The sequence below is a fragment of the Triplophysa dalaica genome, chromosome 7 (genome assembly GCF_015846415.1).
Source record: "Triplophysa dalaica isolate WHDGS20190420 chromosome 7, ASM1584641v1, whole genome shotgun sequence".
Lineage (NCBI taxonomy): Eukaryota > Metazoa > Chordata > Actinopteri > Cypriniformes > Nemacheilidae > Triplophysa > Triplophysa dalaica.
In genome coordinates this window covers 19,208,572-19,234,311 of record NC_079548.1, presented here as the reverse complement: position 1 = coordinate 19,234,311, position 25,740 = coordinate 19,208,572, and the positions used below count along the sequence as shown (strand labels likewise).

The 25,740-nt window shown below is 37.7% G+C and overlaps 3 protein-coding genes across 6 annotated transcripts in view; 2 read left to right on the top strand and 1 right to left on the bottom strand.

Annotated features, from left to right (window-relative positions):
- Window positions 1–108: 108 nt before the first annotated feature.
- Window positions 109–9,054, top strand: mgrn1b (mahogunin, ring finger 1b). Of its 3 annotated transcripts, XM_056751790.1 has the most exons (17): window positions 109–648; window positions 2,317–2,435; window positions 2,547–2,635; window positions 2,777–2,923; window positions 3,342–3,459; window positions 3,638–3,704; window positions 4,209–4,252; window positions 4,353–4,400; window positions 4,510–4,578; window positions 4,726–4,885; window positions 4,969–5,078; window positions 5,155–5,369; window positions 6,036–6,165; window positions 6,244–6,289; window positions 6,480–6,584; window positions 6,861–6,904; window positions 7,360–9,054. In XM_056751790.1, the coding sequence occupies exons 1-16, from the start codon at window positions 561–563 to the stop codon at window positions 6,899–6,901; spliced, it is 1,596 nt and encodes a 531-aa protein (XP_056607768.1). In that variant the 5' UTR covers window positions 109–560; the 3' UTR covers window positions 6,902–6,904; window positions 7,360–9,054. The 3 variants fall into 3 exon arrangements, with proteins under 3 accessions (XP_056607768.1, XP_056607767.1, XP_056607766.1); XM_056751789.1 differs by lacking the exon at window positions 6,861–6,904 and having other exon boundaries at window positions 6,054–6,165; XM_056751788.1 differs by lacking the exon at window positions 6,861–6,904.
- A 2,571-nt stretch (window positions 9,055–11,625) lies between these two features.
- aanat2 (arylalkylamine N-acetyltransferase 2) lies at window positions 11,626–14,764 on the top strand. Its single transcript, XM_056751792.1, has 3 exons — window positions 11,626–11,794; window positions 13,498–13,652; window positions 13,795–14,764. The coding sequence occupies exons 1-3, from the start codon at window positions 11,626–11,628 to the stop codon at window positions 14,098–14,100; spliced, it is 630 nt and encodes a 209-aa protein (XP_056607770.1). The 3' UTR covers window positions 14,101–14,764.
- Window positions 14,765–14,917: 153 nt separating this feature from the next.
- rhbdf1a (rhomboid 5 homolog 1a (Drosophila)) overlaps window positions 14,918–25,740 on the bottom strand; it is a 40,820-nt gene continuing 29,997 nt past the window's right edge. For both annotated transcript variants that reach the window (XM_056751786.1, XM_056751787.1), the window contains 13 exons: window positions 25,448–25,570; window positions 25,217–25,377; window positions 24,031–24,282; window positions 23,831–23,942; window positions 23,658–23,732; window positions 22,900–23,061; window positions 22,672–22,772; window positions 22,526–22,589; window positions 22,298–22,392; window positions 22,135–22,210; window positions 18,926–19,026; window positions 16,807–16,960; window positions 14,918–15,937 (listed from right to left, as the gene is read on the bottom strand). In XM_056751786.1, the coding sequence (XP_056607764.1) occupies window positions 15,518–15,937; window positions 16,807–16,960; window positions 18,926–19,026; window positions 22,135–22,210; window positions 22,298–22,392; window positions 22,526–22,589; window positions 22,672–22,772; window positions 22,900–23,061; window positions 23,658–23,732; window positions 23,831–23,942; window positions 24,031–24,282; window positions 25,217–25,377; window positions 25,448–25,570 (1,896 nt within the window). In that variant the 3' untranslated portion in view covers window positions 14,918–15,517. The remainder of the gene's footprint in view (window positions 15,938–16,806; window positions 16,961–18,925; window positions 19,027–22,134; window positions 22,211–22,297; window positions 22,393–22,525; window positions 22,590–22,671; window positions 22,773–22,899; window positions 23,062–23,657; window positions 23,733–23,830; window positions 23,943–24,030; window positions 24,283–25,216; window positions 25,378–25,447; window positions 25,571–25,740) is intronic.

Below are 25,740 nucleotides of genomic sequence, written 5' to 3'. Positions count from 1 at the left end.
AACTATGCGTGTTTGTGGAACTTTTACATCCGGCTCAACCGTTGGCAAACGCTTGAGATCTTCTGATTGGTTAAGAACAAGTCCATCTCAGCCAATCACGTACCGATATGCTCCAACCCTTTAGGGGTCGCCTCGTAACAGCGATCTTTGTTTTCTTTTCACATTCACAAAGAACTGTTATTATTCTCATTTCGACAAACGCCGAATGACACGGTTGTTAACCGGGTGGTGTACACGTTATCCCGCCAATTATAAATGACTTTTGTCTACAGATGTGATTGTTCGCATCTTGTAAAATTCGTTTGTGACGGAGGAAGCAACAGCCGCTTGCTAGCTAGCTAGCTAGTCAGGTAGGCAGCGAACGAGCTAAACATCACACACGACGAGTGGATGAGTACTATGTGATCTGACTTAAAATATAAGAATGTCGATAAAACAAATGTCATGTTAATGTGAAGTTGCTGGACGAGTTAGAAAACTTGAACAGGTGCTGGTCGTGTTCCTGTCGCTTGCTGTCATTAACTGACTAGTTTATTGTGATCGGGTCTGATTTTGAGAAAATGGGCTCGATTTTAAGTCGAAGGATTGCAGGTGTTGAGGATATCGACATCCAGGCTAACTCTGCTTACAGATATCCCCCCAAATCAGGTAAGATATTTATCCTAATGTGTTATTTGATTTTCCTTCTTGATGGTTAATGTAAAAGAAGTGTCTCTAATTTCACAGGGTGATAGTTCACACAAAAATAAAAATTCTGTCATCATTCACTTTTTCAAACCTATGTACATTTCTTTGTTCTGTAAACACAAAGAAAGATATTTGTAAGAATTGTAACAATTTTCAGTTCTGTGATATCATCAACTACCATAGTAGGAAAATAAATGTTGTATATTTTGTTGTTCCTTTGAACAGAAAGTGTGATATTTTGAAGAATTTAGGAACACAAACAGTCCTGGGACAATCATTTAATTTGTCCGACAATGGCAGTCAATGATGTCACAGAATTGAAAATTGCTAACATTCTTCCAAATATCTCTCTCTGTGTTGGATTAGATTGGATTTATTAGACAAAGTAGTAAAATAGACTCATTTGTCAAGGATAAACACAAAAAGTTTAAATAAAACTTATTTCTATTGTGGTCCTTGATGTAATGCACAACTTCACTAATAACCATGGTGACAGGCTACCTTGATAAAATACAATAATACAAATTCACCCAACATCCTAAACCAACTTTTAACTTTTGAGCTAAAATCAACTGCATTTAAAATACTTTTGATGTTGACAGGCAACTTATTCCACTCTTTAGCACCTGAAAATTCAAAAGACCTACGACTGTACATATTTTTAAAACAACATAATGTAATATCCATGTTCATCAGAACAAAGTCATTTATACAGGACCGATATGTTATTCCATGAGGGTGAGTAAATGATGACGGAATTATCGTTTTTGGTTGAACCATCACTTTAAGTTTACATTCAGAAACATGACACTAAACTGTAAACCACAACATACACATAATAAAATAAACAATTTACAGACAGCAATTTACATTGAAATGTTTAGGCGATGTCTATTTCAAGTCTTTTTCACGTATTGTAGAGTATCATTAATAACATATTTAAGGTTCGAAATGTTTGATCAGGGGTGCCGCCAGAAATTCTGGGCCCTATGGAAACCAAAATTTCTGGGCCCCCTACAAATAGGTAAATAAAAAGGGGGTCTGCTCTTCTGGGCCCTAAATCAGCCTGGGCCCGTAGAATCGTCCTAACCTTCCACCCCTTTACGGCGCCCATGTGTTTGATAAGTGGAGATGGTGGTCTAGTGGGTTAAACCACTGAACTGGTAATCAAAGGTTGCTGGTTCGATCCCAGCAGCCACCACCAGTGTGTCCTTGAGCAAGACTCTTTACTCCATGTTGCTCCTGGGGGATTGTCCCTGTAATAAGTGCACTGTAAGTCGCTTTGGATAAAAGCGTCTGCCAAATGACTAAATAGAAATAGAATAAATAGAATTGTAGTAAATAGCTTCTTCTACACAGTGAACACCCAATAAAATGTATTTTGAATTTAAATAAGACACATTTCCACTGCTGTTTACCATACATTTTTGATGACTTCAGGGTTTGATGTCTGATATACTCCATGTTGCTCCAGGGGGATTGTCTCTGTAATAAGTGCACTGTAAGTCGCTTTGGATAAAAGCGTCTGCCAAATGACTAAATAAATAAGTGATCAGTAACATGAAACAAGGGGCTTGATGTAAGGATTCACTGAGGAATGGTTTGTAAATCGAGATTTTCTTTCCCAAGGAAATTATTTTGCTGGCCACTTTTTCATGGGGGGAGAGAAGTTTGACACCCCTCATCCAGAGGGATATCTTTTCGGGGAAAACATGGATCTCAACTTTCTTGGCAACCGTCCTGTGCAGGTATTTACAGGAACACTGATGTTTTCCTTTTTTTGTCATTTTTTGTCATTTTTTTGCTTCAAGGGCTCAATGAAACGAAATAGTGTTTCTTTTGATCTGTACCTGCTGTAGTTTCCCTATGTTACTCCAGCCCCACATGAGCCAGTCAAAACATTGAGAAGTCTGGTCAACATCAGAAAAGACTCGTTACGATTAGTCAGGTACTAAACTGCATACCAAAAAATTAAATACCACTAAAAACTTTCAGCTTTGTTGTTGTAATGTTCAATCACCTTTGTTTCATTGATAATATGCTTCAATTTTTGATTGACCTTTTTGTTTCAAAATGGTGTGGTATATAGATACAAAGAGGATGCTGATTCTCCTATCGATGAAGGAGTAAAACCGAGGGCCTTGTATGGAGTAGAGTTCACATTTGATTCAGATGCTCGAGTGGCCATAACAGTCTACTGTCAGGCGTTTGAGGAGTTCTCGAATGGCATGGCAATGTAAGGACTTATAAATCCAGTCAATAACCAGAATTCAGTGTTCCATTCCATTTTCTACCGCTAGAATTCAGTGTGTGTATTTATATTTATTAACACTGCCCGTCCAAAAAAAGTCACCACCTGGATTTAGCTAAGCAAATAGGTAAGATCCTCCCAATTGGATTGCAGGTCTAGGTTCAGCATCAATACAAGATCTTGGCAAAAAATGAATGCAACTCTGGATGGGAATAAAGTTGTGACATTGCAGAAGCTTCCGAAACGATGCCACGTCAAAGCTAAAGGTGGTCCTACAAAATCTAGTGTGTGACTTTTGTTTTTTGACAGGCAGTGTATAAACTGTACATATATTATGTTATTTTCTAATATGTTAAAATTGTGCAGTTTGTTTGCATACTAACAGTAAATGTTTCTTTTTAAGATACAGCCCTAAAATCCCTGTACTGGTCTCCGAGACTGTATATTACAAAAGAGGAGTTAGCCAGCAGTTTAGTCTGCCATCCTTCAAGATTGATTTCTCTGAGTGGAAGGAAGAAGACGTGAGTACCATTGATCTGGTTTAGTGCTGTCACTCTGCTCTCATTGTGAAATCCCTGCTGACTTTTAATGGACTGTATTTACCTCTTGCATTAATAGTTTAGCATGTCAAGGCAACTTCATGTAAAGTGTGACAAATTAATATGATTCATTTCATGAGGGTTGTTTTTGTGCCCGTAGTTGAACTTTGAACTGGACAGAGGCGTCTTTCCTCTGGTGATTCAGGCTGTAGTTGATGAAGGAGACGGTATGTTTTTATGACATCAGTTTAAACTAATACAGCTTTTAATCATGGAAATGAACATGAACACTATTTCATAAATGTACTATATTATACCCATTGTTAGAGATGAAGCCTTCTGTCAGGGCTGATGCATATAAGTACACATCATTAGCAAAGCATACAAATACCACTTGTTGTTCAATCTGTCTGACTGAATGTTGCTGTAATAACAGTCATCTTGTAGTTTGGCTTCAGTGTAGAATGGGGGCTTATGTAAATGAGTTTTTTTGAGTTTGTAATGCATACCATCAGAGGAAATATTTATCGTGGTAAACCATAAGCCAGTTTTCTGTTAAACAGCTCAATGCAAGCCAGCTCTTGCACACAGATGTGTGAAACAAACCCTAAACATCACCCTGACTAAACATGACACGTTAAATTCTTTTCCGTCCTTCGTTATAAAGCAAAATGATTGTAACGATGAATGTTGTGATGTAACCCCAGTGTTAAATTATGTTTTTTTTCTAGATTGTCTGGGTCATGCGCATGTACTGCTGGCAGCGTTTGAAAGAGTGAGTTGAATTTAATTTAGCAATATTTTAAAGTGCTCAACACACAACTAAAATGAGATGTTGACGCTTTGTGGTTCTGCTGTCATGTTTTTATTTCCAGCACGTTGATGGGAGCTTCTCAGTGAAGCCTTTGAAACAGAAACAAATAGTAAGATTTACACTCTGACTCCTTTTAAGCACTGCGCTACATAATTATAATTAAAAAGTAGATTTTTGAAATAAAGATTTGTTCCTAAACATTTACATGTACATTAAAGGTGGATCGTGTTAGTTACTTATTGCAGGAGATTTATGGGATTGAGAACAAGAACAATCAAGAGACAAAGGTAAAGAAGATGATTCTGTTTTCTCAGACTTTTTTTTTCTTAGACTTTGGGTGGGTGATATGACTCTAATCTAAATTCTCTAGTAAATGAATCAGTGCTGCTGTGTACACCTGTATCACTAAGTCTGACTCTAAATTTTCTCAACAGCCGCCTGATGATGAGAACAGCGACAACAGCAATGAGTGTGTGGTGTGTCTGTCGGATCTACGGGACACCCTGATTTTGCCCTGTAGGCACTTGTGTCTGTGTAACTCCTGCGCTGACACTCTACGCTACCAGGCCAACAACTGCCCCATCTGTCGCTTACGTACGTAACAGCTGTTTTAAGTCCCACACTTGTCACCTACGAGACTTAAATAGCAAAATCTGACCTTTTTTGTGTGTATCCAGCGTTTAGAGCCCTTCTTCAGATCCGAGCTGTTAGAAGGAAACCCGGAACACTTTCTCCCGTTTCCTTCAGCCCAGTTCTGGCTCAGAGCATGGACCATGAAGAGCATTCAGTACGTCACATTTCCATCTATTGTGAAACATGGCATTTTTGTTAAACTGTATATATTCACCCTGCTTTTTTTCTAGAGTTCCGACTCTATTCCTCCTGGCTTTGAGCCCATCTCTCTCCTGGAGGCTCTTAATGGGCACGGCGCCGTGTCCCCTGGCATCCCGTCCGCCCCCCTGTACGATGAGATCAACTTCTCTGGGAGTCTGAGTGGAGAAAGCAGACAGCTCAGTTCACCCGAGCACTCTGGAGACAGCGGAGGACAGAAGAGTAAAGTCAGCAAGTCGCCGGATAGGTAAATCTCACATAGTATATTTGCACAGGAGAGGACAGTGCCCCCTAGGAGATCAAGAGGTAATGCAGGCACTAGGGTCAAGATGTCTACAAAATTGGCATCGGACGATGCCCACAGTGAAACATCGCGATGGACGATGACATCGGGGGACGAGGCGGGGGTTGGGGTATATCATTTTGCCAGATGGCCATCTACCAAAATATTAAAAACAATTATATCAGTGCTTCAGACTGCGAAACGTGTGTCAGCCATCGACAATGGACAATGTCATCGTCTATTGGGCCAACCTTAATTGTTGTTTGATCTCATTCAGATTTTTGAGAAAAATAATGAAGTTGAACAAAATGCATTCATCAAAACGTGCAAATATATTAAGCTGAACTTTAATAATGCACATTTTTTAAAGTTTAATGAATATACAATAACAAAATAACAAAATAGCATTATATTATACAATATAATAATAGCTGACTTGCATACAGTGACGTGCGTTCCTGCATGAATCTCACAGCAGGTCTCAGCCGGAGATCACAAGCTTGTTGTTTCCATCTCTCAGAACATTAACTCATGACTTTTTCAATCCATTCTGTTGACTCTACAACAGCCTGTCAGTATCTCAGGAAGCGTGCTTGTATTGAGTCATACTTCAGCTTCCTGTTTTGACAGTCTCTCATCTGACTGCAGCACTCTGCGCTCTCCGTCGTCTCCCATTCAAGAGGAGGATGAAGAGAAACTGTCCGAGATGTCTGACGCACAGGCTCACATGCTGCTCTCCAGTAGCCCCGCCCCCACTGAGGTCAGCATCTCCACCTGTGTAACACACCGTCTGCCTCACGGATTGTGTGTTTCTCATGTTTTGCACTCTTTTTCTCAGGGTACTGCAGGGGATGATGCTCCTGACTCTCTGTCTCCTGAAGACGGTGAGCATTAGATGCCAAAGACAAATAACAAACGATGCTAATATACACATGCCGTGCTGTTGAAGTACAGAAAAAACACAATATTGAATCAATTTTTCATGAGTTATTAAAATATTAATGTTGATATTTTGTGAGCCTGGAGCCTGTGTTGTACACTCTGTGTTTTATTCTTGTTTGTGAATCCGTACAGAGGATGGACTGAATCTAGACGAAGAAGCCACGAATGACTGTAGCAGCGAGCACAGCAGCTTGACCAAAACTGAAAGCGATCCTCCCGGAGATCTGTCCCTCCAGGGTGAGCATGTCACACAGACACCCACCTGGCCTCTGTGCATGGTTTCATTGTTGCTTACAAAGGTGCCGTTGTCTTGAATGTGCTTTCACTTTTTGAACAACACTGCTCATTCTCTCTCTCTTGCCAGTTTCTGTACTGGTGAAGTTAACATAAGTGATTCTGACAAACACTCTGTTTCTGGCTCTGAGAAATGAGCTTCTCTAACCTGTGTGCCATTTATTCCTCAACTTCCTTCCCCTGGCTTCCTATCTTCTCTAATGGTCTTGCTCTGGGCAGCTCTAGGTCCTGATTCCTGCTCTATTGGTTTGGAAGAGTAACTGGTATGTAGGCTTCTGTGTCCTTCTCTCTATGCTTTTCGCGTTTGTTGCCATGCAGACCTGTGTATTAAAGCCGTTACTTCCCATTGTGATTATATACCACGGTTACGCTATATAGAAATTCAACCCATTCTCTTGACACTATGATGTGGGATAATCCATCGACATTGCTGACAACTGTAAAAAAGCCTACACATCCAAAAATAAATATTGTACCACATTCTGTTTGGTGGATTTTGTGTGGTATACATGGCTGGATGTATGGAAATGTCTCCTTTTCTTTGAATATTTCCGTCTTACCAGTCAAATCTGCCAGATTCTGATTAACAAATGTATCAATATCATTTGTATTGGGTTGGTTAGCGGAGTACATTCTGACATTTTAAACACAACATTTCTATTGTTTATCGAAATCATCTGCAGCTTATTTTTAACTGCAGTATGTGTCGTGTCCTCAGGATTGTCAGGTTCGTCAGAAAGTCTGAGCACCCAGAGCACCTGCTGCTCCAGTCAGCCGCTTCTGGGGGCTTCAAGTCATTTGCACATGGATGATGAAGAACTGGATGTTTAACCACGCAGGCTCAACCGCCTCCCTGAAGCATCTGAAATCCGTTTAACATGAGTGACTTTGAACATCGTCTTTTCTAAATCCATGGTCATTTTACTTATTTTAACATGTGATTTGGGCATATCAGTTTTGTTTTCTGATGGTCTATTACGTTTCATAGACTTGTTTGTGATATTAGGGCTTTGTCTCTCATCACATTGCCTACTTAAGAGTAGTTCACTCAGAAATGGGGATACTTTTGGTCATAATTTGGACTTTTTCATTTTTGGGGGAACTATTGAAGTGAGAGGTGGTTTGTAAAAGGTCTCATTCCTGTTATTTTGTGTATATTTTTATGTTTTAAGGAGGTTTAGAGAGCAGCTATGATATCTTGGAATATAATAAAATGTAATGCTGAGCTGTAATATAGAGCTTTGACCGTGCATTATATAATAACATGAAGTGATGTATAACCAGTTAGGGTTCAAATACAAAGCACATTTAAATCTGTTTCTCATCATATCAAGGATATCTGTAAAATTCAGATTAAGCGTAAATGGTGATCCAACAAATAATCGTGTGATAAATTATTTAGTGAATAATACAGAAATATTCTTAATGCGTTCAAATGTTTTGTAACAAGTGTCTCTAATTTTTTGTGTGCTAACTGAAGAAATGCAACTCAATATATATTCATTATTTAAAATGTAATACTATTAGTGATCATTCAGATACTGTGGGTTGACTTCTTGTCAGTTTTATGACCAAATATTGTGTGGTCGGTCTAACAGTGCTTTAAATGTGCTCGCCTTTCCAGCTATTTATGCTCTTTGAGTCCTGAAAAGCCCTGGTGAGGTGTGTTTACCTCCATTTTTGCTTGTATATGTATTGTAATTTGAACTTAAAAAAAAATGTTTTCATCATTTATTCATTCAGGTATTATTTAATAACAGTATGGTATTGTGAAGATTTAAAGATCAGATGAGGACTCTGCATCTGAAGAGGCAAAGATGAGCTCAATGCTGCCCACTGCTGGTTAAAGAGTCACAAGATGCATGAAATGTCATTGTTCTCTGGAAACATGCAGATATGCAGTGTCTCGTAGCATAATGCATAGAGGTTTATGTGCCTTTAAAGATCTAAGCAAGTGATGCTACAGCTTTTGCTCATAGCTGTGCTTCTCATTGGCTGTTAATCGTTAAATCTGTAAACTTAAGCCTTGACAAGCATTTGATGCGAGTCTAATGTTTTTATTTGTCATTTACATTATAAACAGAGAACATACTATTCATTTTCCACTAGGTAGCTTAATTCTGTTGCTTTTATTGACCATAGATGCAAATAAACTTTGTAATGTTATTTGACATGATCTTAGTAACACATTGAATTCAATACTTTATCTCTGTTAACGCGAAGTTGCTCTGAAAATGTTTTGTAAAAGCGCTGAGTAACATTATTACTGGTGGTGTATTCATTGCTTAACAAAAGTCTGAATAACAAAAAGTATGAATTGTCACAGCTATGAAACATATTTCATATGTCAGAAAATGTTTCAATTTTATATTAAGTTCATGGAAAGTAAAATGCTTAAGTTTTGAAATCTTTATGCAGTCTGTGTGTAGTTAATATTATTTTTGAACAGCGTATGATGTATCTTATACATACTCAGTTTATTTTGTTTTGTATTTTAACTTCAATTTTGGCTTGTTATTTTAAAGGTTGGTGGATCCCCCCCCGTAAATGGAACAAAATAACCACGAGTTTAAACAACCCAGCCTTTTCTAGAATGCAGGCTATTTACATTTTACAGGTAATAAATTGATTCCTTTGGATCGTCTTTAATAGCTAAATGACATAAAAACACAAAAGTTTGGCATTTGGAAAAAGCTGACATTTTACACAAAATATTTATCAAGTGCTGATATTATCAAAGCATTGCATTATAAAAGCATAATCTTTTTTCAGGACTTATCATCCTTAGCTAAATTGAAAATAAAAAAATGTAGGTCTACTGTTTAAACGAGTCTCGATATTTCTCCTGGTCTTACAAATCTTTTGATCTGAAGGCTAGTACTTAAATGTCTAAAATTAGTTTTGGTGACAAAAATATAGTTGTATAAAAATTTAAGTTTATTTAATTGAAAAACTAAAATGCTATTTAATACAAACATTTCAATGACCAATAAAAGCCCAGCCCAGGTTGAAACTCCTTCCAAATGGTTTCACAAGCATGCCAGGGTGAGACCTCAAGACATTGGCTGATAAAATGCCGGGGAAGAATAATTTATACAAATTCTAAGCAAAGAGTGAACTATATCAATTTTAGATTTCTTAATCACAATATGTTTGTCTTTCTTCTGTATTAAAACACAAAACCATGAACAAATTTTTCAAAATATCTTCTCTTATGTTCCACAGAAAAAAAGAGTCGTATAAAGGTTTGAATAACATCAAGTTTTTTTTGGTAAACTATCCCTTTAAGAGGCATGGCCAAGTAACCTGACTGGACTCATCAGGATGATGCTAGATCAATAAGCCACTACCCTAGTTTAGATAGATAAAGTCGTCTGATGTCACTTTTAAAACCTTAAAACGTCAATATGACGTCCATTTAATCTTAAGGGTAGCTAAGGTTACCCACCTGTAAATATTTTGTCAGACATACCAACACACAATGAGCTGTTGAGAACTTGCTAATGTGTCATGTGGTGGTGATTCATTCATTCTTCTATTTCTGGGTGTTAACCGGAAAATCCACCCGGCTATTGGAAAACACATTCTTGCATAGTTCTCTTGGAAGTTTTTTTTTAGATATGTGACTTCCGGTAACCAAAGTTGTCATATTTATAGCTTTTAAAGACATTATTGCAAAAATGTACACTTTATTAAACACAATACTTTTTAAACATAAGGCACAAACACACTTGATATCGGGAGTAAATATTAAGAGGTTTGTTAAAGTGATCTGTCATCATTTACTCACACTCTTGTCATTCGAAACCTGCATGACTATTTTTTCTGCAAAACACAAAAGAAGATATTTTGAGAAATGTCTCAGTGGTTTCGTGTCCCTACAGAAGAAGTCAAATGGGGTCAGTGTTTGGTTATCAACATTCTTCAAAATATCTTCTTTTGTGTTCTCACAGGTTTAGAATGACATTAAGAGTGAGTAAATGATGCAAATGTTCATTTTAGGGTGAACTATCCCTTTAAGGACAAAAGGCAAGTGTCAAAGTAATTTAATTAGACTTCTGTAACCCTCTTAGTGTTGGGAAAGTCTGCTGTAGATCTGTCCACACAAATCTCTGCCAAGCCTATTTGTACCATCAACAGACATAGAAAATGCATCATTTGTTGAACAACATGGCAACCGTAACAATAAGAATTTCTACATAAAAAGTTCCAGAAAGTTTCTTAAACATCTCAAGGACCTTTCTATTACACAAAAGGTTCTTTGTAGTGTTAAAGGTTTTGTCAGACATAAATAAATGGTTCTTAAGGGAATCCAAAAGGGGTCTTCTTGCTATGAAGCAACATTTATTTTATTGCAGTGTAGGTGAAAGACAACCAGTGCTGTTTTGTCTACATGGGTATAGTGTCAGAAGGATCCCATTTAATTTGTAAATCAGCTTCTCACCTATTTCAGTCCATCTTTAGTTCCCCATGTTCTTATTTCCCCTTTTAAGCACTGGTTTGTTATATTTGAAACACTTAACACGTAATGGATCTATTGAGGCTCATACACCATAAATCTTGATTCGGCTGGACAGCCAGTGAGTGTTTTGAACAGGCTGTTTAGCTTCAGTGTGAGTAGGCCATTAGCACAACGTTTCTGAGAACTCTCTCAGCTTCACCTGGCACGTGCATACACCCCAATCCCGCTAGACACGGGACGCTTCAGGAGACCTGGGGAGGTTCCGAATCATAGTGGGAGGAGCATGAGGACGGAGGATTTAGGAGGTGGTGAGGTGATGTTCAGAGGTGTGGATTGGATTCGATCAGATCAGAACATTGAAGACAGCAGGTGCACAAATCTCTTGATGGAAAGACAAGGTTAAAGCAAGGTAAATCTGTCAGCGGGGTCACACAGCAGTAAAGAGAGGGAGAGACTACGTTATATGTAGCTGTGAAATTATTGATATCCAGAGCAGAAGACAGAAAGAGTGCGTGTGTTAAAATGACGGCACCCCAGGTGATCAGCTCACATTTCTTGAAGCCTTTCTTTCTGAAGACCACATTGAACGTTGCAAGCCATCAGCGTCAGCGACGACACACTTTACCTGCCAGTGAATTCCGTAACCTCACCCCACAGGACGCCATCAGTGTGTTTGAGATCGAGAGAGAAGGTAAATTGTTCGTATTAAGGATTATAAATGCAATTGTCTGTGTATGGGAATAAGAAATGATTTAGACAAACAGTGCTCTTGAGACATATGTTTTATGAGTATATTAGAAAATTCAACGGGTTTGTGCTGAAAGTTCAGTGCTGCTAAATTCAGGTTAAGCCGCTCTAGCTGATGAACTTTGGTCACTTGATCCATGTAGGCAGGATTTTTCTGGAAATTCTGACGCTTGCGTTTAATTCCAACTGCGTTCCAACTGTGTAACCAATTGGTTTAACTTCGTGAGCAACAGGTTGATGTTGTCCACAGGTATCACTTAAAGAGACAGTAGACCCAAAAGTTAAAAAAATCACCATCATATCATTTGAAACCTTTATATGACTTTTATCTTTTATGAGAAATGGTTTTGTGTCCATACAACAGAATACAATGGGGGTCAGTGTGGTTACCAAGATTCTTCAAAATACCTTAAAAAGATATTATAGATGTGTTATCTAAAATATTCTATACAATATAATATATAATTAAATGGAATATAAATATAAAAGAATCTATAATAGGTATATTATTCATATATTATTAATACAAATATATATATATTTATTTAATTAGTAATTTAGAGAAAATGTTTGCACTTCTCTTGTTAGTGTAAATAATAATTTAGACATATTAATGCTAATTTAGACATTTTATATTTTGAGTATTGGTCATAGAAGTTTATAAAAAATACTTAAATTAAAAGTTAAAATAAATAAAAGTAAACTAAGTACTCCAAAATAGAATAGAAGTTAATGGGGCCAGTGTTGTTTGGAGACCAGCGTTCTTTAAATTATCTTGCAGATATATCATCTAAAATATTATCTACAAAAATAAATAAATATTGTATAATACATAAAATAGAAAAATAAAGTAACATATTATAAATATAATATTAACTGTATATGCTATAAATAAAAATATTTCTGTATTTAGCATACATTTAATTTCATCATTTTAGATTTGGACTATAGGTTAATATTGGAAAAACTTTAATTAAAAGTAAAAACCAATAAAAGTGAACTATATACTATACTAAATAAGTATTCCAAGTGTTGTTTTGATAACAGCATTCTTCAAAATATCTTCTAGTGGTATTATACATATATTATGTAAATAACAGGAAATAAAGAATAAAATAAAAAGTATCAATTTATTTATGATAAAGCGGTCTAAAATATTATCATTGTTATTATTATTATTATTATTATTAGGACTTACAAGGCAAGTGCAATACTTTTCAGCAAAAAACTTTTCATATGTTTAGACATAAAGCACTTGTTTTATCAATCCTTTTTATAATTAATATAAATATATATAATTTAATTATTTGTATAATAATTTTATAATGTTATCATGTTTTTATTGTGCTTTATTAAGTCTTTAGTTATTATTACTTAATCAAAACAACCCAACTGCAGTTTCATTGATATTACTTGGAATGCACAAAAACATTTTTAAACAGAGTTATCGTTTTTTACAAATGAACTCTTCACTTGTTTAAGTAAAACCAATAAAAATCGTACTCAAAGCACTCCCAAATTCTATATATAGAAAACTAGAGGAGTCAAGAGGCTGATGTGATTGATGTGATAAACCCTTTCCTGATCTGCTGATAATCTTTTGTCTGTGCTTTTATAACTCATCCTGCACTCCTCATGTCTGTCCAGCTTTTGTCTCAGTATCTGGAGAATGTCCACTCACACTTGATGAAGTGCTCGGCTTTCTGGGTCAGTGTCCTGAGCTCTCTATGGGATGGTTTGAAGAGGGGCAGCTGGTGGCCTTCATCATTGGATCTGGCTGGGACAAAGAGAAACTAGATCAAGTGAGAAAAATTACAACATTTAGCACATGTAAACAAATCCATGTCATATTTAAACCCGATCCCATCCAAAGCATTCAGCCGATGTCTTACATCTTACTTAAGTAGTGTTCTACAGTCTCTCCTTTGACTTGATCTGATCTAGGGAGCCTTGACCACGCACGTCCCCAATGCTCAGACGGTACACATCCACGTTTTGTCTGCGCATCGCCACTGTCGGCAGCAAGGCAAGGGCTCCGTCTTACTCTGGCGTTATCTACAGTACCTGCGCTGTCTCCCGGGTCTGCGCAGGGCCCTGCTGGTCTGCGAGGAGTTCCTGGTGCCCTTCTATCGGAAAGCCGGCTTCAAAGAAAATGGTCCTTCTGCCATCACTGTGGGGACATTAACCTTTACAGAGATGGAGTACCAACTTGGAGGTCAAGCCTATGCACGACGGAACAGCGGATGTTAGTTTCTTTAGTCGAAGGCACATCACATTTAAAAGAAGGACACTGCTCTCAGCAACCAAAGGTTCAGAGATTTACACGGAGACGAAGACTCATTGTTCTGCTCTCACCTGAGCAAAGAACTAGAGACTAACCTTTGCGCTCATTTAAACAAGCATTTATTATCTGGCGACCCAATACTCTGTAAAGAGCATGGTTGTATTTAGCGTGGGCACACAGATCTGTTTTATGCTTTTTAGATGTTCAGAACCAGAGAATGAGATTCAATGCAGTTTTGTAAGAAATGATCATCATATTTATCAAAAAGATTTTCTTTGATTAATTGTTAAAAATAAAACCAACAAGACTCCATGAAGAAATGCAACTGTTCAAAAAGCAACCTTGTGTCTTAAGTTGGACGATGTAAAAAATGATTTAAAAATGTCATCAAACAATTTTATTTTTACTTTAAGAACCCTTGAATAGTTAGTGGAATCGGTAAAATGTCTCATGTTATCTACATAATACATTACTGCACATGTGTTTTGGAATGCAAACTGTACAGAGTTTCATGCAAACTTACATTTCAATATCCATAAACTTTCTCTGTGACATTATATAATCATGTATAACTGATGTCAATAAAAATATATCTATATAAAGCTATTTTATTTTACTGTGCAGTTTAATAGCACAGAACCGAGAAGGCTTTCTGTTCTGTATGCAAGTTTATATAATAACTGTTGTTTATATATCATTTATTATATCATCCCTGTTATCATCATGTTACTTTGTTCCGTAGGTTAAGGTGTTAGAAATGAAAATAATCACAAACTTCAGAGGTGCAGGTTGTTTTTAGTTGTATTTTGTAACAAGTGAGTAAATTGGGTAGCTAAAACACTACCTGTTCATAAACATACATTACTCCATTTGAAGTAACACACAAATAAAAGAATATCATTTGAGTGCTCGACGTGTAACGAAAATATGGCAGTAGTAGGTACATTTATCAAGGCACCAAAGGTACAGATTTTTCGTCCCTGGATTCTGAGGTCGACCCCTGACATGCTAAAACATATAAAGTACAACGGTCAATTCTCAAATCATACTCTTTGTTCACCATTTGGTGTAGCAGTGTTTTTCTTTCGACACTGTCTTTGTGAGACTGCAATGGGAAGAGCGTTTTTGGGGCGAGGGCGACCCTGGTTTCGTATGATTATCAGACACCCTGATCAACAGACTACATAAAACTTTGGGGTGCATTAAAAAGCATCTTGATTCTCTTATAATGGTCAAAGTGGCGTTCAGACTCGAGTAAAAAAACACAACAACACAGGCATACTGTCCAAGTTCACAGAAACGGGAAGAGACGAAGTGCACGGGATTGGCAGAGATGCATGTCTCTCCGTCCCCGAAGCCCCGCCCCTCTCCCGTGCATCTCCCTCAATGGAGGTGGGCGTTGAGGTCGTACTTCTCACAGAACTTGTCGGTGAAAGGAATGCAGGTGAGCAGCTCGCACCACTCGCACTTGATATTATAGACGTAGAAGAGCACCACGAGTCCAGCGAACAGGCCCACGAACACCCCTAGGAACATGATGATCTGGCAGCGTTTGCGGTACATGTCCAGGCGGCCGAAGCTGATGTAGGGCAGGAAGGCGAACGAGAGGAAGAAGCCTGAGACAAATCCGCTGATGTGGGCGAAATTATCGATCCAGGGCAGCAAGCCGAAGATGAACAGAAAGAGCACCACGAGCAGTAACTTAGTGAAGGCTCGCCAAGGCTGAGCCAAGATCTGCCAACTCTGAAACAACTCCACGAACAGACAGGCCAGGATACCAAACTGAGAGCCGGCTGGACCCACCTGAAGAGAGATAAAGAGGTTAGCACAATAGGGGTTTGAGTAAATGTTCAAAAACAGACACCATCTTATAAGATTTTTCTAACTAGATAGAACTATTTTCTAATATAACAGCGTACAAAGCAGCCTGTTTTAAACATCAGCTAAGTGAATAAGTGAAGTGACCTATTTGTCAGATATGGTGACCCATACCCGAAATGTGACCTCTGCATTTAACCCATCCATGAGATGTGAACACACATACACCCTGAGCAGTGGGCAGCTATCACTGCAGCGCCCAGGGAGCAAGTAGGGGTAGGTGCCTTGCTCAAGGGCTCAAGTCGTTACCCGCTGAGAATCGAACTGGCGACCTTCTGGTCACGAGTACGACTTTCTAACAACTCCCCCCTAAAAATGTGTAAATAATTAAAGATGCAATCCGTACTAAATCCGTTATATTACTTTACATACTTTACATGTATCAAAACCGAATTGTAGGGTTACGATATATGAAGATGCGGAGTAAGGCTTTAAACGATAATTCAACAATTTTGTTTTTAAGTTTACACACATAATTTAAATTTCTCAATTATTACTAAAATAATTTTGTCCACAGCATTTGTCTAGCGCAACTATTCTACTGTAAGGCAAGTTACCGAAGATTTTTTTCTGTTCCTCTTAGAAAAAATACAAATTACAAACCAAAATCGGCCCCATATTTTGTTAAAAGGACTACAAAACATTTAAAATCGAATTAAAAATAAAACGAAGGTAAAATAGTTTATACAATATTTAGTTTGACCTCTTGAAGGTTGAGCTCTTTAAGTTTCAAGCATTATTTTGGACTTTATTTGTTGTTTGAAGTTCACATGAGATAAGTGATCAGTTGGCACCTCGGCTCTGTAGGGGAGGAAGATGGCACTGGCCAGGTTTCCTGTGATGCCACTCAGAATATATATGATAGATATTCGAAGCCACCCAGCCAGCTTCTCCAGGTCTCGAAGAATGGTCATCTGAAAACATACCGACACCAGGCAATGCAGAATCCTGTTTTTAACACAGATAGAGACGGAGAGAACATTTCAAGCATTTTGTTTATAAGCTGCTATGACATCTTTATGGATCTGAATGCAATTTATTCCTTGCACACACACACCACAACTTCTCACATGATTACAGAGGCCATGAGCAAACCCTCAGAAGTTGTCATTTCAACTTTCTACTGACTTTCAACTCAAACAATCATGCAAAATTGCAATACAGCTGCCTCATAAAATACAAATAATATACGTTAAAACAAGAGTCTCTGTAAATATTGTTATTATGAAAGACATTTGACAAGAAACCACAAACATTTGATAATAAACAAAGATACATCAGCAAGCATAACACGATTCAAAATTGCAATAGCATGCCAAAGACTTGAAATGTTTACAAGACATCACAGTTTTATTTCTATGAATGGGGAAAAGAGCAGTACTCAATACGGGATTTTGGACAAAGGAAGTCCCTCTTTGCAGTAAAAGTTGCCAATCATCAATTGTTAAAGATGAAGGGCTCCCTATAGAGTCTTGTGAGGTATTTGTTGGTCTTTGTGCATGAGCAGTAGCGACCTGGAAAAAAGTTTTTTATGGTGCATGTTGGGCTTAAGAAACAAGTTGAGAGTCAATTTAAATGTCAAGTTTAGTAGTTGGTTGGAAATATGTTGTTTTATTGTGACCTTGTGGACTTCGTCTTGCCGTTACAAATATGACTTTCCTCAAAGGGACTTTGGTAAAACTTACCACCATGATGACAATGTTGGAGTTCTTACTAAGAAAATACAGTTTTTCCAAGAAAACACTGTTGCTTAGCGGTGCCGAAAAAAAAATCCGTCATCATTTACTCACCCTCATGTTGTTCCAAACCTTGTTTCTTTTGAAGATATTTTGAAGAATGTTGATAACCAAACAATGGCGGTACCCATTAACTTGCTGGCTTTGTGTCTAAATATTAAAAGTGAATAGGTACCACCACAATCTTCAAAATATCTTCTTTTGTGCTCTGCAGAAGAAAGAAAGTCATACAGGTTTGAAATGAAAAGAGGGCGAGTAAATGAGGACAGAATTTTCCTTTTTGTACAAACTATCCTGTTTATAAAGTCTTGTGAATGGTTGGCAATGCATTTCTAGTCTGTCGTTTAATCGTATTGTATATATGATAACAGATAAATCAATCAAATAGAAATAGAGCACCACATTTGCTCACCACACAGAGCAACACAGGAAGGAGTGATTTTGTATAGCACCATTAAAAGTCCAACCTTAGAACGGTCAAGGACATTTTGAAAGCGTGACAACAAGCTGTGAAGAGCCTGTCTCATGCGTAACACGTGCAGGAGCTCTTATCTACTGAGTCTTCTTACAAAACCAAACAGCCAAGGTGAATCTCTCTCTCTCTCTCTCTCTCTCTCTCAAGAGCTGTTAAGTAGAGCACTTTTCTTAATTACTACTACATATCACAACAGAAAAAAGTGTCAGCTGTTTCTTGAAGCAGATAATCTGATCATATGTGTCAGCTTTCCAAGCATCTGAAATATTCTGCAGTGCTCCACTCACTATCATAGTTATGGGTAGAAAATACAGAACTAACAGATTAATATTAGAAACCAGAGAAATTCCTCACAGATGGCCCTGTCATAGCTCCGGACATGATCTGTCATTTTTGCCAAGAGTTTTAACTTAATGTTTCTCCAACATTATTAAAAAGAAAATATATAGATGCAAATAATATTATTGCTTGTAGAAAAGAAATTATAACATTTATATTCTATTAAATTCTATTCTATTCAAGTCTGGGTTAGGCTATATAATTTATTATAGTTTATAGTAGAAATCCTGCTATATTTTTTCTGGATCCTTTCTGTTTTGTACTTTTAGTCAATGCACCTTTTGTCTGCAACTGGTTTTGGCTTTTCATTTCAGTGTTGGTGTGAAGAAGGCCTAAGGATCTCCAAAGCCTGCAGTCACTCACCCAGCATGCAGGAAGAGAGAGAGCCAGAGGCGGTAGAACTGATCTGGGATCTCTGGGTTCAGGAAAGGAAGGAGTCCACACACATCATCCATACAGTCAACCTGACAGGGACAGTTATTTAGATTATAAAACCACATCCAAAACACAAACAACCTAAGAAAACATCCTGAAGAACTCGATAACGAATCTAAGGGTAACTTTCCTAAATGGACTTTCAATGATGTGGTGCCCGATAAACTGCATTTTATATATTACCAAGAACCATCTAAGATGGTGTTCACTGTTCAAGTAAAGAGATACAGTGACCTATATCTTGGATGGTTAACAACACATTTTTATCATTATTTAACACACATTGAGCACAAAGTCTTAAGGTAAACCCTGAGGTTGGCACATGGTTCAGTGTGCCCACTCAGATGGATTTTGGCAATGCCGAGAAGATTATCATGGCAACCTTCAACGTGATTACAGAGCACTTAGTTAAAGGCAGAATTATCTTCTGTTTCTGTCCATGAAGCCTCATTGGCCTAGTGTGCAATGGGTGCTTAAAACAGGTGAAATGTTCAAGGGAGAGAGTTGTTTATAATACATTTGTTTGTGGACGGGCCAACTAGGTCTCAACCAGGCCTCTATTTTGAGAGAATCAGACAACAATTATACTTTTTCATAGCGGTGTAGTCAAAGCTGTCAACTTATAGTTTCAATAATAAAAGATTACTTTTTCTTAATATCGTGGGCCAGACTTACTAAACAGGGCAATATAGTGCACAATTAAAAAAAATGCTAATGCGAGTGAAAATTTTGCAGGTGATTTACTAATAAGGCACAAATTAAATAAAATTACAGGTGCAATATCTCCTCACCATGACCAACACATTGTCCATGCTTTTTCAGCACAAATTTTCATTGCGTGTCTTTAATAGATGCCGAGAGTAGTATTTTTTTTTTACGATGAACGTGCTATTTGAGCTGCCGCAAGCTGTAAATCTGGCCCTGTGTAATAGAACTTATTACTATTTAATTAGCTATTTAATTCATCTTTGCCAACATTTATGTGACGTGCTGAATCATTCGTTGTCTGGAAAATATTCTATACAAGTGTTAGGGGCGTTTGTGAAAATTTTGAGCCTAAACCATGATCAAACCAGTCAGCAGACATTTCATAAATAAAAAAAACCAAATAGATAATAATTAGTGGTGGGCCGTTAACGCAGTGAGACTCTTATCGCGCGATAAAAAAAAATGTCGCCGTTAATCTATTCTCAAAGTTAGGTTGGGAACTGGGTCTATACTACGCAAGCTATGATGACTTTCACCGCGGATGATATTTTAGCGCGGATGTATACCAGCTTAACTGCACTGTACGGGGCGAGAACAAGATTTTTCAACTCGCGTGATTCGCATCATTCGCGGAAGCAGAAGCCGCCTCATCATCTCATAACCAGGGCTTCATTCGCGCGATTCGCGCAGCAAGTAGGTCTATTGGCTCTTTGCATTAACATGTAAATCACTCGCGCTTGACACGCCATTCGCGTTTGGTCTGAACACAACATAACGTTACTGTGAAATTACCGCATCAAACGTGACGTGCTAACATGGATGCAGCTATGAAGCCGCCGGGTTTGCTTCAGGGAATATTAATTTTTAAGAAGCTTCCCAATAGAAACATCGACAAGACTAAGGTTGTTTGCACCTCGTGCAATGCGGAATTGGTTAAAAAAAAAACTTTCTCTCAACAGGTAGTGGTCTAGCTTTAGTTGAAACCAGTAACTTTGTATTGAGATCTTATGTATTATGTATGTCCTGTATGACATATCGCTTGTTGCTCCCTCACTCTTTGTAAGTCGCTTTGGATAAAAGCGTCTGCTAAATGACTAAATGTAAATGTACTGTAGGAGCTCTTCCAGTCTCAAGTACCACCTAAACGCAAATCATCCCTTAGCTAATGCGGAAGTAAACACAAGTTCATCTTATTGAACATAATTTAATTTTCATCACCAATTATCATAGTAGAACAGCTTTCTCAAGCAGTTTGTGATGCATTTTGGAAACAGGAGATGAGCCCCTGGTCTAATGCGCCACCTGGCTTGAGAAACCCGTTCTCAAAGACTTACTTTTAGTCATTATTTGAGTAGCACACATATTCTGAGTGCCTTCGGCAGAATTCAAATGAGCCATTTTAATCTAGATTAATCTAGATTAATCTTGGAATTAATCTAGATTAATCTAGATTAAAAAAATGTATCTATGCCCACCACTAATAAAAATACAAAATGATGATGCGGGCAATGGGCGATGAAATTCTATGAAGATTATACACTATATATTAACAATTAACAATCACGTCTATTCTATTCATAATGAGAGATTGAAGGATCTGAATTTTTCTAAAGCAACCTGTGTGTGTATTTTAGAAAGATAATGAAATTCTGACTCGAGAGTACAGATGTACATGTTGTGTTGTATTAAATTTCGTATTTTCTTCCATATCATTTTTTACTGTTTTTCTATATATTTACTTTATTAGTTATAGTTATACTATATTATATATAAATATATTTTTATTCATTTCTTTTCAGCTAGTTGTATTCTACATTCTGTTGGATGCTGCATTTGTATTGTCTTCATAAAAAAGATATGACTTTCAAGTGGTCTCATTCTCAAGGTTCACAATAATGTCACAAGACAATGTTGTGAAGAAGTACTTTTCCACTGTATATATTGGTATTCTAACACCTGCTCAATGTGTTTCTAGTCAGACGAGGTTAGAGTGAGCGTGTAAACACAACCATGATTTCTCCATAATAAAAATTTAATTATATCATCACTTGCTGGTATTCAAGTCCTGAAGCTGAACCTTGTAAAAAACAGAACTGCTTGTAATCCCGGCCGACCCAAAGATTCATCTCAACCTCTCCATTCAACTAGGCTCATCGACCATCACACCTCCCAGAACAGCCAGAAACCTGGGAGTGGTACACGATGATCTGCTAAACTTGGATCAAGTTACCAGCACCACCCGGTCGAATCATCCACCACAAAATAAGAAAATTAGACCTTTTCAAGTTGTTTTGTGTTACGATGGATAGTTATACAGATAACCCCTAGGGCCTAGACGATTATGGTGTGTATTTATGTTGTTAGTAGATACCGTATTAGATTATATTATTTTGGATCTATTGATATCTATCAATTTCTCTACTGCTTACTTGAGAGCATAGCGTTGCCTCCTCATGGAAGTATCCTGTCATGAAGTCACAATACTCCCTCGAAGTGATCTCACACCTGCACAACAGCACAAAAGACAATAAGAAACACTTTGAAACCGTCAATGAATGAATGTAAATGAATGTTATTTGCAGTAGACCTCACCTTCCCTTAGTACCGATGCAGCAGGGTCGGCCGGTGATAGTACAGTCGATGTGAGGCAGATTGGTGTGGTTTCCTGTATTATATTTGGTGCAGATCTGTAATATGAATCTATGTTAATAACATGTGATGGCACAGATGATTTTATGAATGAAAACATGTAATGAAATAACATGTCAATAAAAAGACATAGCATTGTTTTGGCCCCGCCTCTTTTGATTGCACACTTACTGGCCATTTGGTGATGTCATCAGGCCACTCGTGAGGTGAGACCGATGCCGGCTCTATACATGTCCTGGCAAAAACACAGCAAGCATGTGTTAAAAATGCTTATGCGTTAAAAATTGTGAATATGAGGGATGTTTAATGTTCCTCACCTGGGGTCCTGATGACACACAGAGCCGTATTGCCGTGTCTTTCCCTCCAGTTGGGGGGCGCTGGGATGATGGGGCCACTTCACCCACACAGCGAGGGTGCTCTGAAAGAGAGACAAAAAGAAAGAAAGATAGAGAGAGTGAGGGATACAGGTATTGGTCTGCCATCTACACAGTTTGGTTAAACAAATATAAACCCCCATAAAAACAGTTTGTGGGCTCTGTACTCACAGAGCACTCATCCTCTGAGGTCTGCAGACAGCCGGAGCGATCGTTCCGCACACAGCAAGCTGAATTTCGCTCCACGTCTTGTTTTTTCTTCATCAGATCGTGTACCTGAAGGTCCCTCCGCATACAAGGTGAGAATTTGGCTCCTAGGTGAATTAGCGCCTCCTGGTGAAAAGAGGAAAATAATGAGCGTGTTATTTTATGCATAACTCAAAATATTGCATATCGGTTCTGGTAAAATCAACTTTGTAACGGCGTCTCGGTTTACTTTCATTTTTGTGTTATTGAGTTGTCCCAGAACGTCACAAAGGGTATATTTAAAGGGATAGTTCACCCAAAAATGAACATCATTTATAATTTATTCATCCTCATCTCATTCCAGGTTGCAGGTATGCAACTACCAAAAAACACTGGCATTCATTTACTTCCATTATATCGACACAAAACCACATTTGAGACGTTTCTCAAAATATCTTCTTTTGTGTTCTGTAGCTCAGGGGTTAGAGCATGACGTTAACAACACCAAGGCCATGTGTTGGATCCCAGGGGAATGCACATACTCGGATACAATGTATAGTATAATGCAATGTAAGTCGCTTAGGATAAAAGCGTCTGTGTAAATGTGTTCCACAGAAGAAATATAAACAGGTTCTTAACGACAGGAAATTGCATAAATGACAACATTGAACTGCCTCTTTAATAACACATCACACAAACGCATGCACGTATTTAAAATGGACCACAATTATACAAAAACTTACCGAACTTGGTCCAATCCAAAAGTTCTCTTGCTGCACAAATTTGACATTTTCATAAACGCCTTTATTCCTCAGAACCTTGAGAGAAAGAAATGGTGATCAACTGTGTTGACAAACACCAGATGGATCCAAACAGGAATAATGCGTGGGAACACTAAAAGTATAACAGTACTCACAGAATCAACAGTCTCATGCTGGGAGAAGCCCACTGGCGCGATGCCGTAAATACACACCGCCAAAATGGTGATCAATATGTGAACGACCGTTATCCAATATGTAAAAAAAGGCCTGGGAAACAACAGCAAAAACAACACGTCATCTTTATCATATTTTTAGACGGTGACTGAAGTTAGGTAATTTAGTCGAGTTTTCATACCTGTGGTCATCCATGTCCTCCATCTGCTGTTTCACGTAGCTGTCGATCCGCTTGCGGTACGTACGATTGGTTAGCTTACCCACCATTCCCAATCCATAGGGTCGCTTTTCTCTTGCGAAGAGCTTCTTGACGGGCACGGTAATGCGCTGACCCCTCCGCTGGCCGTCCACGCTCACCACCTCCTGCTTCAGTCGGACTTTAGGTGGAGCCGGTGTTCCCTCTTTCACCTTTCGCCAGCCGCGTTCAAGAGGCCTTTGTCAGAGAGACGGAATTATCGACTGGGAAGCTCTTACATCTAATCACAGTATACGATTTTACTGTCACTGCATCATAAGTGTTCCAGAATAACAAAAAAGAAGGAAAAAAGTCAAAGTCAAAGAGAAGAGAAGAGCAATAAGAAATGCTTTTCATATGAATAGTTTTAATAAAAACTTGACTAAGATCATTCATTGCCATTACGATCACAAACTTCAATGTTCCAGCAGGATACTATCGAAAAAATATATAAATAAATACATTTATAATAATATGTAAACTACCGCTTAAATGTTTTAAAACACTTTTTTTTCCTGCTTTGAAAATATTTTAATCTTAATTTGTGAAATTACTTTTAGATAAAATGTACTTACTTACTTATAGATACAAATATAATTGTGCTAACATAGTAATTTTTTATTGCAAATCTATATAAAAAATTCTGAAAAGAATTGAATAGGGAAAATAAATAAAAAACTATAAGAGTTTATAATGGATGGAAATTCTGTTTACTAAACGTCCCAGGATAAAATCTAAAGAAGCTGTCTGATAAAAGGCAAAGAGTACTTTTATTATGCCAGAATATAACATAGTTTTATATTTACATCATTTATTTTAGATGCCTTTAGTCAACATAATTTTGTATAGTGTTATTTTATAGTTTTCAGAAGTTTCTCTTACTCTAAAATGTTAATAAAACTTTTGAACAGTAGCGTAACATTAATATTACTTAACCCATGATGGTATTTGTAAATAAAAAGCGAGTGGTTCTGCAATAAAAAAAGTGTCACCCAAGTGTCATACGATGATCAGTATCAGGTCTGGTGACATTACTAGTCAGTTCAAAACAATTTCAACTTTAAAGTTGTGAGGTTGTGAAGTGTGAGGTCATCAGAAGGTAATATAGCTTCATATATATGTTAAAACTTACAGCATTAAATGACTCCTCTCTAACTCGTTCTTGTCCAGCGCGCTGCCCGTCAGCTCAGACTCGTCCAGCTGTTTGCTATCCACGTCCTTCATTGTGGAATCTGATGGAGACTCAAACACCTCATCGTGGAAGGTGGACATCTCTTCATGCATAAGGGCATCCTAAAGCCACACGCAACAAACATGAGAAAACGTTCTGTATGTGTGATATACTTCTATTAAGTTTTCTTACCCTAGCGAAGAAAGATGTATCCAGTTCATCAGGAAAGTCCACAACATCTTCCTCAATGAAGCTAGCGGGCGTGAAGCTGCGTCTGTTAGTTCGTCTTAGTGTGCTTTCTCGCAGCGATCGACCCTAAGCATAAAAATAAACCTTCAGTTTTGTTTGCTTATAAGTATGAAATTCTGATCAGTGTCATACACATTTCTGCTGTTTTGTGTAAACATCTAATTTAACCTGATCATGAATCAGATGTGATGTCCATTTATTAGCATCTATCAGTACACGGGTCACCTCCAGCTCAC